Source organism: Lontra canadensis, unplaced genomic scaffold (genome assembly GCF_010015895.1).
Source record: "Lontra canadensis isolate GAN:19392208 unplaced genomic scaffold, GSC_riverotter_1.0 scaffold41, whole genome shotgun sequence".
NCBI lineage: Eukaryota > Metazoa > Chordata > Mammalia > Carnivora > Mustelidae > Lontra > Lontra canadensis.
In genome coordinates, this window is record NW_022631035.1 from 16,160,342 (window position 1) to 16,176,432 (window position 16,091).

The 16,091-nt window shown below is 44.9% G+C and overlaps 1 protein-coding gene across 1 annotated transcript in view; it reads right to left on the bottom strand.

The window, feature by feature from the left end:
• Positions 1-3,272: 3,272 nt before the first annotated feature.
• The window catches only part of ITGB3 (integrin subunit beta 3), a 48,487-nt gene continuing 35,668 nt past the window's right edge, over positions 3,273-16,091 (bottom strand). The window contains exons 11-15 of the mRNA XM_032870916.1: positions 15,250-15,472; positions 14,260-14,360; positions 11,975-12,094; positions 6,595-6,761; positions 3,273-4,676 (exon numbers count right to left, since the gene is read on the bottom strand). Of these exons, the coding sequence (XP_032726807.1) occupies positions 4,611-4,676; positions 6,595-6,761; positions 11,975-12,094; positions 14,260-14,360; positions 15,250-15,472 (677 nt within the window). The 3' untranslated portion in view covers positions 3,273-4,610. The remainder of the gene's footprint in view (positions 4,677-6,594; positions 6,762-11,974; positions 12,095-14,259; positions 14,361-15,249; positions 15,473-16,091) is intronic.

Consider the following 16,091-nt stretch of genomic DNA (forward strand, 5'->3'; position numbering starts at 1 on the left):
AAATGAAACCAGAGAGGGAGACAAACCATAAGACATTCTTAATCATTGGAAATAAACTGAGTGTTGCTGTAGGGAAGGGGCATGGGGGATGGGGTAACTGGGTGATGGGCATTAAGGAGGGATATAATGAGCACTGGGTATTATATAAGACTGATAAATCACAGACCTGTACCTCTGAAACTAATAATACATTGTATGTCAACTAATTGAATTCAAATTAAAACATAAAATAAGACTTTTAAATGGAAACCAAACAATATAGTTAACCCTAATTACAAGCATGTAACACTGCCTCCTTGTATGCTTTAGTCAAACTACAAAAAAATTAAAAATATGCATTTTCAGAAATATATTACAAAGCCAAATAGAAATTATTTTCAACAAGTATTAAATGGCTTCCTTGCAAAGCGTGTGTTATTGTTTCCTTACACCAGGGTGAAAAATGAGTGCACTGTAATTTCTAAGTAATTGGTTATAATCTGCTTGTAATTGGTCCCAGTGGTCATTAGATGGCTGCTACTATAGAGTTCAGACTACAGAGACCAAGAGTTGGGGGATTACTAATTGATTTGACATATAGCTTTTCATTTCATTATCACACAAAGTCCTCCATTTTCATCCAGACATTCAGTCATCAGTTGCCATGACATAAACAAAACATCGTCAATCTTACAAAATTTCACCATAAAAGGACTGTCTATGTTCATGTAACCTTTTGATGATATCACGCAGTGTAATGGGTTTTTAAAAATGTACATTATGTAAGGAATGCAAGACTCAAAGGCAAAGATTATGAGTGTTCTGTAAAGTAATTCAATCCCACACTGTGGAGGCTCAATACATTTTAAAAAACAAAGTGAACTCACAAATTCTAAAGTCTTATCCTATAGAATGATAATGCAAATAATGAAGATATTGATCCCATCCCCTGTGAATAAAAGGTCTTCTTAGATGCCTGCCAAGGATCCTGTTAGTTGGATTTTTCCCCCTGTGATTTTTGAGCTATTACTTCTTTTAGTTTTTCATGGAAATTAGTGGCTGAGAGTGAACCTAAGAAGACTTTGATCACTTAACTTGGAAAATGGATCAAAGCTATATGTGAGTAAATATCAGGTTTTCTTAATCTACCAGCTAAACTAAGTTCATAATTTTTAGTAACTGAGCTGATTACTGCAAACATATTAAGCCAGAAGGATAGGTATGTGTCTCTTTATACCAGTAGTTCTTAAACTAGAGTATGCAATAGGAACACCAGGAAGACTTACTGAAAAAGAATGCTGAGCCCCACTCCCACATTTTCTGAGTTAGTGGTTCTGGGGTGTGGCCTGTGCATTTTCATTACTAACAACTTCCACATGATACAGAAGGCCACTGGTCCTAGACCACACTCTGAGTTTCAAATCCTGATATAAATTTGGGCATTTAAATGATCCTATAAGTAATTGCCATTAAGCTTTTCTTGTACCAATGTATGCCTCCTGCAAATAAAACCTAGGCTAAACTGACAGTCTGTTCTACTGAAGTCGTACACATTCCAAAAAATCCCCAATTAAAAAGCGAAACAACTCTAACTCTTAGAATAGTGATAACCTACTTGCTTTGAAAATGTTACTAAAGTTTAAAGAAAAACTCTGGGTTCTGGAGTGAACTTCAGTTCCTGTAGCAATCATCATTCGGTTACATTTAGAAACATGCTTCTTCTAAAATAATCATTTTTGAGGCGATGACACTTACTCTTTTCACCCAAAGAAAACAAAGAACAACACAGGAAGAACTGGGCAGGCTTAGGTCGATTCATTTTGGAAAGCACATTTAATTCACTGTTGCACAACTCAAGCAGAGGGGGCGGTTGGGAAGTCAGGAAGGCACTTAAGTCATTTCAACCAAGAATGCTTAAGAAAGAGAAGAATCTTGAAGTCGTGGATGGCCAAAGAAAATCTGAGAGGTAAAGAACTGACTCTTTATGTGACAACTTGTCAGGAATGTTCAGAGCTTCCCATTATTGTCCACGAACCCTGAGATTGAACAATTATTTCTAGAGGAGCTGAGCACGAATAACCTTTTGGAGCTGGGCTGATGCCAAAATACTACTTAGGTGTTCACCCCACATGAGGCCAGAACTCACTGCACTTTGCTATCTCATGGACAGGTTCTCCCCACATACAGACAAAGGCCCAGAAACCTTGTTCCAGGAGCCCAGACAAGAGACCCACTGGTTGTTGTTGTTGTTGTTATCTTTTAAATATGGGTTCTTCCTCCTTTGATATAACTTCTTCATACCAACCATCTTATCTAAAGAAAATGTCCAATTACTACTCCAATGGACACTTGTCTCAGTAGCCAAAAGGTACAGTTAGGTTTGAAACTTCTTGGATTCAACTCTCTATTGCACTACCATCTCCTTCAGTAAAGGGTGATTCACGGGTGAGACAGGCTCAGTCATTTGCCGCATTCCTAATTCCAAAAGCTTATTCTCAGTGTTAACCCATGGATACAGAAGACTTATTTCAACTACTTCTTATGGATGCCTCTTCTCCATATGTGGATGCAAACGTGTGCAAAGTGACCTAAGAAATGATACACTAAGTGGTGCTTGAGTGCCACATCAGGAGATGGAACTGCTAACAAATGTTGGGGAAGGGGTTCTAAAAGAGGCTGGAATGAGGCTCTTTCATTGAGAAAGGTGTTGTGGAATGACATCTGCTCTTGCCAAAGCCAGGTCTCTCAGATCTCCCAACTAAAACAACACACAGTAACAACATCTCACAGAATCTTGACTGTATGCTTAATGCCACAGGAAGTCCCAGCAGCTTTAAATATCAATACTGAAAGAAACCTTCTAGAGTGGCTGGTTTGGACCTAGCATTCTTCCAACTAGAAAACTGAGCCCCAGGGAGAAGAAAGAGGCTTGCCTTAATTAAGGTTAAAGATTCCTTAGATGCAACACTGAGGCCGTGACTTAGATTTTCTGATCATCAGACCACTGTCTATAAGTCATTCCCTTTTTCTTGATGAATGGGGCTGAGGGTGGTTGTTAATGTTAGACTAAGGTGAACACCAGTGGAGCAACAGCTATGGCGAGGAAAAAAAGAAGAGCCTGTATCCCACCTCCTCAGAGAAGGCCCAGCATGCCCATGAGTCTGACCCCACAAGCCTCCAGGATGAGAGAGCCCTTACAGACCCAGCAACAGGGCAGCAACTTCCTATGAATGATGCCAAGTGGGAGGGCCTGTATCCAGGACAAGTCTGTGTAGGTCGTTTTTTTTTTTTTTAACACTCTCCTTCCTCACCACCAAATAAAATTACAGATACAATGCAAGTGTGTTCCTATACGTATTCCTTTAGATTAAGCAAGCCTCATCATGGTTTCAGGTGACCCAATAAGAAAAATAAAATAAAATTGTACTTGTGGCCTCTCAGATTAAAGGCTGAGCTAAAATGAGGTAGCCCAGCCCACAGGAGGACAGGCCACACATGCTGATACAACTGGCCCAGCATGTCAAACGTGGAACTTGTGCTCAGCAGACTCAGAGACCCATGGGAACAATTCCTTCCCCCAAGGACAGCCAAGAGGTAGATAAATGCAATCAGCCACATGGATGGACGTAGCATACAGAAGCACCAGGTCGCTGGTGTAGAGGTGTCTTGGAGGAGGGACGGAGGGCCTGAAGGGTGGGGCCAGACCTCTGGCTCTAATTACAGCAATTCCCCCTCCAAAGGAAAAGTGTTTGGTCATGAAAGAAATCCCCAGTATGTAGCAAATGTCTACAGCAGTGAGAGTGTGGCAGTCGAAGGTAGAGAAGTGATGCTGTTCTAAGGGTGACACACTTCTTCTAAAGGAACTACCAGGGCGGAGCTGCCTATGAGACCCATCTGAAGGGTGATGATGATGAACTGGGGGACCCTGGCACATTCATCCAGGCCATGCATGACCCCTGAGTGGCCCTACCATCCTCACTCCCCATAGAACTGCTGGCAAGAACTCCCCTCATGAGAGAACCACACTGGATTGAGGTGATGGCAAAAGGCACAGGCAACTCTGAGGGTTCAGCTTGCCTTCAATTTCTCCTTCAGCCTGAGGGAAGGGAAAGGAGATAAAGGTCCAGATGATGCAACAAGGCTTCCAAGCCAAGCAGTTGCTATCAGAGCCACTGAGCGTCAGGCCCAGGAACCATGAACTCAGAGTGGAGTCAAGGCCCCTTCCTCTGGAATGAGAGGTTCAGCTCTGCCCTCCTCCTCAGGAAAAAATGTCCTGAAAAGGAAAGCTGGCTTCTCTCTGAGGTCATGTAGAACACCTGCTCAGCTGTGTCAGTCACCCTCAGGTTAAGCAGGAAGAATCCCTGAAGGAGGCATTCTGTGGATGAAGGCTGAGGCGCTCCACTTACCTGGGACACACCACAAGTTTTAAATTACACACTCCCCCACACGCAGCACACTCACACGTAACACATGCACAGAGACCCACGCCTCCACTGACTGACGTTCTTCTGACCCACCCCACACCCAGTCCTCCATCCCGCCCCAAAGATATCGTTCCCTGTAAACATGACAGCAGAGATGTCCACAGTTCTGGGACAGCCTGATAGTGATCTGAGGATGACTCCTTGTCATTAAGTGCCCCGGTAGGTGATGTTGGTGAAGGTGGATGTGGCCTCTTTATACAGTGGGTTGTTGGCCTGCGGAGAGAACAGAGCAACATTGAATTCCTCAGCTCTCCCCTACCCACAAGGATTACGTTTCCTCTGAAAAGTCCACCCAAGACACCCTTCGCTGGGATATTCCATAAACAAACGACTTAATGCTCCTTGTACCCCATTTTCGCTCTTAAGATGGGAGTGGGGAGGAAATAAGAGTAGAGAGAAGGTAGAACGTCATCCTCCTGCTATTTCTAAGGGGCTGAATCTAGCCTATTACTTTTTGGGGATCAGCAAACATTTCAGGATCACTTTTTGTCAGTATCATTTCTTGCCTCTCTCCTGAACTCTCTCTCTTTTGCCCTTCTCCCCACTTTTCCTTCCTTGTGACCGTGCTGGGGGATGTGAGCAGAGACAGGAAATGTAACAGGTAGTAGCTGAAACCGAGAGGACAGCTTTGGCTCAAAATAATTTTAATTTGTTCTCATCTCATCCCTCCAAGCCCTACCCACAAATTGTCATGTTAGCAGGAAAAAATAAACCCTCTCTGGCTTTCCCAAGGTATTTTCTTTTTTTTTTTTTTAATATTTATTCACTTACTTGGGTTGGGGGGCAGGGGCAGTGGGAGAGCATCTCAAGCAGACACTGTGTTGAGCACAGAGCCCAGTATAGGGCTCGATCCCACAACCCTGAGATCATGACTCCAGCCAAACCAAGAGTCACAGACCTAACCTACTGAGCCACTCAGGCACCTCCCCCACCAAAATTTTTTCTAACAAAAAGTGACAAATTCCATTAGATCTGGTGGTCTTTCCGAGTCATTTCAAGAACTGCAACACATTTTCACATGCCTCAGAGCTTCCAGATTTCTGTACTATACTACCAGAAACATCAGAAGTTTCTTGGGACCCTTGGGTACAAAGGCCTGAAGTCACCAGCAAATGAAAACAAGCTTTCAGCTTCCACCTGGACATGCATGGAGTCAAACAGCCATTTGAGAGGTCCAGAAAAAAGTTAAAATGTAAAAAATGAGCCAAAGAAGAACACAGTAAAATTAAGCATACAGAAAGTTTTCAGTAGATGCTTGTATCATTTAATTCTATCAGGATAAACTGCAGGGAGGAAATTTTTTAAAGATTGATTTTATTTATTTATTTATTTATTTGACAGAGAGAGAGAGCATGCACAAGTAGAGGGAGTAGCAGAGGGAGAGGGAACAAGAGTCCCTGACTCCTGAGCAGGGAGTCAGACGAGGGGCTCGATCCCAGGACCCTGGGATCACGACCTGAGCCAAAGGCAGATGCCTAACTGACGAAGCCACCCAGATGCCCCAAGGATATTTTTTAAGAGGTTGGTCCAAAAAGTAATTCCCATCATAACTTAATTCCCTCCCACAATTGGGCAAGCTGCTTAAGCTTTCTGTGCTTAGTTTCCTTACCTATAAAATGGAAATAACAATGCTGCCTCCTATCTAGGGCTATTGTAGGTCTGGAAGAAGTTAACACCTAAAAGTCATTTAGAATAGTTCCTGGCATATGGTGAATCCTCAGCAAAAGTTAGCTGTTTCTTTTTTTTTTTTTCCCCCTGTTTGTGTTTCATGCTTTGGACTTCATCAGTATATAATGTATTATATGTTCTCAGTGTAGGATTCTCAAGTTTGTCCTCTCCTCCTCAATTGGAGAAGTAGTCTCGTTTTCATTGCATCAGTGTCCAGAGCAGAGCTGGGCCCTACCTGTGTTCAGTCAGTACTCATTGATGTAGCCCGTTGTCACTGCACGGTAGGGAGAGAATTGGTGGTTTCCAGGAGGAATAAGGATAATGGGACCATCTCCCAATTTCCAGAACAGAGGCTAACTGGGAAATCACGGGCTAGCTGAACCTGGCCCCCTTATGCACCTACAGCTTCCACGCAAGCCTGTCAAACCCATGACTTGAGAACACACCCAGCCCAGGCTCTTACTGTGTCCCATTTTGCTCTGGCTCTCTCTTCCTCAAATTTAGCAAACTCCTTCCGGTCATGGATGGTGATGAGAAGCTTCCAGATGAGCAGAGTAGCAAGGCCGATGAGCAAAATGGCCCCCATCACTGAAAGCAGGACCACCAGGATGTCAGGACCCTTGGGACACTCTGTCAGGAGAGAGCACAGAGCAAAAAGGTTGTGAATGTAGCAGGAATCACTTGAACTGGCTAGGAATAGATCTTCTTGACCAAGTAAGAAATTACTAGAAAGTTCTCTAAGGGAAACAAGACTTACAAAACACATCAACTAATTTTTATAAAGGAAGAGGTGCTGATCTTTAAGACAGCAATAATCTGTCCTGAGTGGTTTAAGTTAGAGGTCATAAGCAGGTCACCCATGGCAGAATTTGACCTAAGTGTTTATTAAAAATCTGATTTTATGTTCACTACACAGGCATTAAAATAAAAACTTAATAAAAAATTTTCGATTTTTGTTGGCAACATTGAATAATCAGGAGATTATTCCCCTGAAATTTCAAATTCTTCTTCTCTTAAAAAAAAAAAAAACTGGGGCACCTGAGTGGCTCAGTTGTTAGATGTCTGCCTTTGGCTCAGGTCGTGATCCCAGGGTCCTGGGATCAAGCCCTGCACCTGGCTCCCTGCTCAGCGGGAAACCTGTTTCTCCCACTCCTTCTCCCCGTACTTGTGTTCCCTCTCCTGCTATGTCTCTCTCTGTCAAAAAAATAAGTAAAATCACTAAAAAAAATTCAAAATAATAAAATAAAAAGGTCTGAAAACTCTGAACCCACAGGGCATCCCTGGTGAGATGTGAGGAAAAGCTGTCCCCTGTAGATGGGACACATTTTATAGTTTGCCAGAATTCTCACCATCCTCTTTTCTCCACTAAAGAGAAGCAACATGTAATTTGTCATTGAGGCCATGCTACCTTGCACTCTGGAGCTAGACAGCCTGGGTTCGAATCCTGGCTTACCACTTACTTTGCTATGTGACCTTTGATAAATTATTTAAACTTTCTGGGTGTCTGTTTCCTATTTCTCCATGTTTAAAATGGAGAAAGTAATAGCACTGAACTCTAAAACTTATGAAGAATAATTAAGTTAAATATATTTCAAGTACTCAGAAGACTGCCTGGCAGAGACTCGTGCTCAATAAATACCAGCTACCGTTATTACTGGCCTTCTTGTTATATCTGATTGTTTTTGCTAAGTTATTTACCTAGCTCCTGTAGACATTTGTGTTACCCTGATTCAGATACATACATCCCTGAGGGCTGGGAACCTAATGACCTTGTTAGAACACTTAAAGACCATGAAGCCTGCCAACCAAGAGAATATTTTGGGCTCCTTCCCAAAATATTTCATCATCTAAAATCCTAACCCTATTGAGAGGTGACTTCCTGTTCAAACCGAGTCAACAACCAACAAGGACAGAGGTGCGTCACCCTTCTGAGAGCCAAGTTGAATATGCTCCACAGAGCTCTGTTTCCCATAAACCACGGGTGTCTGATGGGTGACCTCACTCCAGTGACTTCTCAGGTGTTATGTAATTAGGTGTTTGGATATATGAGTATTGATGGGTCTGGAGAGGATGTCACACCCACTTTCCACACTGTCTCCCACCTTCTTCTCTAAACATATACACTGCACTCACCACACACGACCCAAAAACAACCACCAACACAAACCCAAGCTGGCTATTTCCCAAGCCACCAAATTATAACCTGTCTATAATTAAAGGAACATCTGGAGAGAGGCTCTGAGGTCCCACTGTCTGAATTCCCAGGAATGAAGGGTCCCAGTTCTTCTGGGAAAAACAATTGTGAATTCTCTGGAAGACAGGGCTGACCCTCAAACCTCAAAGTAAAATCTCTTCAATTCTGCATGTCAGTATGGGCAGGACAGGTAGAATGTCAGGAGACCTTCAGGGAGGGGCGCCTGGGTGACTCAGTGGGTTAAGCCTCTGCCTTCAGCTCAGATCATGATCTCAGAGTCCTGGGATTGAGCCCCGCATCGGCTCTTGCTCAGCGGGGAGCCTGCTTCCCGCCACCACCACCCCTCCCCCCCGCCTGCCTCTCTGCCTACTTGTGATCTCTGTCCATCAAATAAATAAATAAAATCTTTTAAAAAGAGAGAGAGAGAAAGAGAGAGATCTTCAGGGGAAAACATCTGTTAAGCATTTATCCTGAAAGGGGTGGATGGCAAGTTTCCTGGTCACAGAAGCCAAGATCAAATGATCTCTAGACAGCTCCCCTAGCCACAGTGATGAGGAACCAAGAAAGACTGGGCAGGACTAGCAGATTTCACAGAAGTATAGGAAGTCCAGTTAAATGTGAATTTCAGATAAACAATGAATAGCTTTTCAGCCTGAGTATGTACTACATATTGCATGGGATATACTGTATTTGCCAGGCAACCCTATCTGGAAGTGATGAGGACCCAGCTCAGGGGATCTCACTCCATGCAGGCTGAACCCCACCCAGCCAATGCCAAGCCCTTTGGCAGTGCTCTCTCTACTGCCCTGAAGTGGCCCAGCCCTTCAGGGAGAGCATCTCCAAGGGCATGAGTTGGGGAAGAGAATGAGAATAATCTCCTTCTGTACTCCAGGACCTCAAGTGTTACATTCTGCTTGAAGCCGGAGCCCCTGAAAATCATCAGAGGTGGGAGGTGAGAGGAGAAGCATAACTTGGAATTCCGTGGCAACAAGATAGGAAATGTAGGTCTGGGATCCCATTTCTGAAGGGGTCTCCATCAGAAAAGTTACCCCCTCAGGGGTTATTTGTACCAGCTCAGGTTATCACCATCTTTGTTCCCCACAACTCCAGGTAATGGGTTCTGGTCTAAGAACACCAAGCCAAAAGATTTTGGTAAGTGATACAGTGGAAGCATCAGCAAAGACTGTTGTAGGAAAGTAATGTTAAACCCAAAATTTCTTCCTTCTGAAATGAGGAAGGACAAAGGTGTAGATAGTGTGGGCATAGAAAAATCCATGAAATGTGTTAACACAAGTGGATGGGAAAGTGTTGGGGGGCCATGGCCAAATAACCCACATCCGCTCCCCCAGATACATACCCACCCTCCTCCCTTTCCCCTTCCCATGTCAGCTTTGCCTTAAGTTAGTAAACAAAACGAAGGCTAGACCCTTTCTTTACCTTCCTTCTCCCTTCTAAAAGTGAGAGCCCTGGGAAAGGCTGGTAAACAATATCACAGGTGGGGGGCACCATGCTTTCCTCTACCCATGGGGCCAGCAACACGCTGGCTTATACAGATGTAGCAGTGCTTCTTCCCACTTTCACCCCCTTCCTTCTCCAAGCAGCCCAAATCCTCCTAGCAGGTATCAAGATGCATATAAGCCTGCCTGTCTCCTGGGCATATTCAGTCCTATGAATTCATTCAAAAACCATTTATCAAGTATCTCGATACTTGATATCATCTTGATACTTGATACTTGCTATCATCTACAGTTTCTGTAGATGACTGAGCCTAGTATGGGTATAACAATAGATGAGACAGACAGTCCCTGTGCTCATGTAGCTTGTGATCTACAGAAGGAGATGGGGGACGAAAGAAAGCAATTTAATGCTGTGATGAAGGCCCTTCTAAGGGAAGCACAGTTGCTCTGGGAATGGAATAGAACCACCCAACCGAAGCAGCAACACGGGTGCTGCAGGAGGTCTGAGAAGGCTCATTAGGAGAAGTGATATGTCCAAGACAGAGGCACTCAAATACTGGGGTGTATCACAATTGCCAGGAACACTAATCAGGAACACAGAGGCTCATGGAAGTAGGACAGGGCTCAGGACTCGGGTTTTGTTTTATTTTTATTTTTTTTAACAAGGGGGAACATACAGAAGTTTGAGACCCACTTTTCTAAAGCAGGGACCAGCAAACTATGGTCTGGGAGCGAAATGTGGCTTGCCACCTGTTTTTGTAAATATGCTTGGGCTTGCGCATTAAATATATGCTGCTTTCCTGTTATAATGGCAGAGTAGTCATGGCAGAGACCCCATGGTCTGCAAAGCCTGAGATATTTAACATCTGGCCCTTTGCAGAAAGAGTTTGCTGGGCCCTGGTCTGAAGGAAGATCTGAAGAAATTGCTCCAGCTGTTAAGAATGTCAAGCAACTGACTGATTTGGTCTCTGCCTTCAGACATTGTTCCTTCACTCCCATAAGTTCCTGTCTACCCTCTGCCATACCATAGCCCTTGTCCCTCAACAGGGTCATTATCGATTTACGTGTCCCTCTCCCCCAGCCTGTGAGTGCCACATCTGCTTATGGTGATATTCCCAGCACCAAGTCCACTGGCTGATATATAATAAGTACTCGAAAATATTTTCTAATGATTCATAGCTTAGTCTGTTAAGCGAAAGGAAGGAGACAGAGGAGGTGAGGGGAAGCAACAAATCTACTGTGACTGGATGGGGACAAGCCTGTGGTTGGTCTGTGCGTATGACAGATGAGTTCCTCCTGCTTCCAGAGGGCCTTGAGAGCAAGCACTAGCTTTTCAGTGTTCAGGACACCTTAGATTGTTGCCTCAAACACAGCACCATGTCTCACGGTCAAGACCTTAAACATCAGGCCTTCCCTTGAAGCACCAAGCTGCTTGCCCTGGGCAACCACCGAGCTTTTAGTAGAGCAGGTGCTGAACAGTCCTAGACTTTAAATTCCATACTTCTGGGGCGCTGGGTGGCTCAGTGGGTTAAGCCTCTGCCTTCAGCTCAGGTCATGATCTCAGGGTTCTGGGATGGAGCCCTGCACCAGGCTCTCTGCTCAGCAGGGTGCCTGCTTCCCCCTCTCTCTCTGCCTGTCTCTCTGCCTACTTGTGATCTCTCTCTGTGTCAAGTAAATAAAGAAAAAAAAATAAATTCCTTACTTCTTAACATTGTCACCTCAAAAACTGCCATGATATATTTTGTCCCTTCATGGGGTCCATATCTACCTCTTTTTTCCAAAAGGTTTTACTTATTTATTTTAGAAAGAGAGAGAGCATGAGTGGGTGGAGGGGCAGAGGATGAGGGAGAGAGAGAATCTCAAACAGACTCCCCGCTGAGCACAGAACCCGGTGCAGGCTCAATCCCATGACCCTGAGATCGTGACCTGAGCCAAAATTAAGTCCAATGTTTAGCCAACTGAGCTACCCAGGCACCCCCTACCTTCTTCCTGTCCTTACCCACATTTTTACTTTTCTATCTCCTCAATTAGCAAAGTCGCTTTCTCACTAATATATGTATTTAAATATCACTCATATCCCAACAACAGGCCCTAACTTACCACTTGTAAGGTCAGTCTTAACGTGGTTGTTCTGTGTAAGAAGAGTGATGGGTAGAAATTATTGCCTACCATGGCCCTGAGGGTTTACTCACCTGGCTCTTCTACCACATAGAGAATGGACTTTCCACTAGAGTCTTCATAGTACTGGAATCTGACGACACAGTCATCCTCATTCTTGTATGTACAATTCACTGCATCCTTGCCAGTATCCTCTGAGAAAGAGAAAAAGATGGGAGAATGAAAAACGACTCAATTTATGGAAGACGGGGCCATCCCCAAGCCGCAGTTATGGGATTTCCGACAAAGTATGCAATAGGAAACCCTATGCCTTACATTAGGCAAGATGTCTAGATTTGAGATGACCTGGCAGTTACCTCTAGATGACCCTCACTTCTATATTTTGTTCCTCACTTCTGTATTTTTGTTCCTTACTTCTGTATTTTGTCCCTCATGAGCCCTTTTAGGTTCTTACTCATTATTCTGGAAGAGACATGACATAACACATTACATGGTCTGAATCAAAACCTTGCTCTCCCACCTGCTAGCTGTATAATATTGAGGAAATTACTTGAACTCATTGTCTCTCTCTTCCTTCATCTGTAAAAGGAAAATGATACCCCACCTCACAAGGCTGGTAGAGAACCCAATGGCATAAAGTGAACAGTACCGAACACACAGTGGGTGTTCCCATCCCTCCCTTTCCCTTCTCTTCTTGCCCAATGATTCGTAACAATTAATTGACTCAGCCCTTATATTTCTTCCATTTCTATTTCTAATCTAGTGTTCCTTTCCAGAGCCATCCCCTCTTCTCTGATTCCCCTCACATTTTGTAGGCTTCATCCCTTCTGATTCTGAACCCTCTTATTTTGACAGAGAAACTATAGGTATCCCTCCATCAGCTCCACTATATCCTCCAGTGATGAAGCCAGACGGGTAAAACTGACATGTGATGAGGTTAAGCAAATGTCCCAAGATCGCACCACAAGTGTATGATGGAGCAGAACTAGAACTTGAGTCTCAGAGCACATCCTACAGCCTGGAACTCAACAAGCCTTCCGAAAACCAGTGGTGTAAGAGTACAATGGAAAGGGTGAGGATTTCCGGATTTAGTTCTAAGCTTAACTTGTTCACGTGGGTTATGTAACTTTCCTGAGATTCCATTTCCTCATCTGCCAAATGAGGATAGCAACAGTCCTACAGTTGTTCTTTACTGGGTTGTAGAGAAAAGGATAAGATGATGGGTATGGAAGGACACTTTCATAACTTTTGTAAGTTATACAATTCCACATAAACAAGCATTCAGTGTTATGATTATCATGGCATGGAGGGAGGGGGCAAGAGAAATACTTATCAGCTACCCTGTGATATCCATCTGGTCTAGGAAATAAAAAGCCCTCACATCTCTCTCAGCAGTCTCCCCCACTCCCAAGTTAATCATAGCATACACCCAATCTCCTCCAGAGGAAAAGCCGTCTCTTCAAACTCAATCCCCAAATTACTACCCTCACTCCCAGCCCCACCTCTGATATTAGCCAAAGGGTCCAGAGATCTGACCCTTTTCTATAACACCCCCAGCCAGAAGCTGAGTGACTGGTTGTATCTTACTGGGGCTCTCACTAAAAAAAAACATGTTTCCTGCCTTCGTGGGAGATGGTAATCTCTTGAGAGATTACCATCTCCCTGCTACCAGCCAATGCCTAGCTGACCCAGATAATCATATCAGACGTGCTGACAGCAGCAAAGATGATCGCCTTTTAAGTAAAGGTAAAGTAAAAACCAGAATAATTGCAAGCAAAAGTTTTGCTCCCCAATGGATTTCTTATCTGCCGTATTCCAGGAAGGGCTCTAGCATGGTGAGTTTAGCTACAAATCCATAAAGGTGAAGGTTTCCCTCCAAAACAGCAAAGTGGTATGCCTGGGCACTGTTTAACACTCTCAGTTAAGTAAACTCTATAAATGCTTATAAGCTTCCTAAAATGATGCCTGTCACTCTGGCCTCAGTTTCTTCATCTGTAAAAGGAGATGCAAAGCAAAGTTAGGGCTGCCTGAAATCAGTCATACTTTCAAGGTTACTTGTAGGATCTTGCTGAGTCTGTGGGTGCTGGGAAGCAGATCGGGGAGGGTCTATGGAACCAACTAGTAGAGTGGAGGAGAACTTAGGGAAGACAGTTTTTATGGAGTGCCTAGCATGCATCAGACCCACACAACATGCCTTTGAGGTGGGAATTACTCTCCCATGTTACTGATGAGAGTTGGACAGATTCGGGGATTAACTCACAATTTTAGACGCTGTGTGTGTGTGTGTGTGTGTGTGCACGTGCACACGCGTGTGCGTGTGTGTGTGTGTGTGCACAACTCTGAGACATGCTGAACTTACTAAGCTCCTTCACAGACTCGATCTCATCACGACAGTACTGGCTGCAGGTGTTGTCCTCATGGAGGACTCCTCGGTCAAATTTCTTACACTCCACACACTCCCTAAAAGAGAGGACACAGAGATTAAGACAAGGGAGGAAAAAACTACAAGGTTTGAGTCTGACTCAGACCTCCATACACCAGAAAGCTGCTCCACCTCAGAAAACAAACACCTATACTACAATCCCGGGGGCCCAGAGGGTCAAGTCTGGAGTTCGGGGTGGGAGGCGTGGCAGGCAGAGGGCCCCAGCACCCTCATTAAACTCTGTCATGGCCCATCTGACAGGAAGTGAAGCCTATCCAGTTTGGGGAGCCTTAAAGACAGAATAGCTCATGTAATCTGGCAGCCCAGCACAAAGGAAAATATTAGGTCCCTTGTTCAAAAATAACTAAGACTTACAACACAGGGCCAGCAAAGCAGTAAACCAAGTGTGGGGCCCTTTTAAGCACAGGGTACAGATGCACAGGTTGCACACCCACGAGTCCAGGCCTGCTTAAAGCGGCAAGAGAAATGGCGGAGCATCCCCTGACCCCCAGATGAGTGATGTGCATACCTGTGACCTTCTCCCATCTCTGTCCTTCATAACTGCAGTCTCACATCTCCCACAGCATCAGAACATCAGCGCTGGGACGTTCCCTGGAAACTCCCCGGTTTAGCCTTCCTCCCAACTCAGGGCTTCAGGATGCCACCCCCGGAGAGCAGGTTTCTCTACCTGGAGTCCCCGAGGTATTACTTGGACCCCTGCCTGGTTGGCTCTCCCTCCAACATTGCCCCAACTTTTCAATGGAAAGAGGAAAGCAAGCCCCTTAGCCTCAACAGACTCTACTTCTAAAGCTTTGGTGAGTAAGAGACAGACCCTGGAGTTGGGGGTGGGGGTGGATTCTAGCCGGGGGCACCCTCCTGCTCCTTCCAGCCCCCAGCTCTCTCCAACTCACTTATGGGCCCACTCACTTCTTAAAGGTGCAGGCATCAGGGCAGGTGGGGCACTTCTCACAGGTGTCCCCGTAGGAGCCGGGCTGGATGCACACACAGCTGCCGCACTCACACTTGCCCCGGCCGCTGCACAGCAGCCCGTTGCTGGACATACAGGTGTCTGTGCGCGTGGTGCAGTTGCAGTAGTAGCCGGTCCAGTCCGAGTCACACAGGCAGTCCCCACAGCTGCACTGGCCGTGGCCTGGAAGCACACAATGGGGGGCAGGGGGACAGTAGGTGAGGATCCCCACCATCCCCCCTCCTCCTACCACGATCGTGAGCACCACACTGAATGGTTCACCGCCATCCTTTTTATTTTTTCATTTTTATTTTTATTTTTATTTTTATGTTCAGTTAGCCAACATAGAGCAGATCATTAGTTTTTGACGTAGTGCTCAGTAATCCATTAGCTGCTCATCACACACGTGCCCGTGATGGGTATTAAGGAGGACTCAGGGCCTTCTACGTTTTCCTTTGATCCGCCCCAGGCCAGATCAACTGCCTGCCCTGTGTTTTCCTGGCACTTACATGGACCTTTATTTTAACCCTTATGATGAGCCCATTTGCTTGCCTATCCGTTTTTCTTTCTAGACTGTGAGCTCCACGATAGGAGAGGACATATCAATTTGTCCATCAGGAGAGATTAGCATGACATCTAAAACAGAGGAGGCAGGCAGTTAATGTTTTATTTACTCAACAAATATTTCTTGAGCTCCGGGTGGGCACTGGAGGTTTGTCAGTGAACAAGACAGGCAAGGTCCCTATGGCTCTGGAGCTTATGTCCCAGTTAAATTCCTGGGAAACAGACATAACGTTCACCA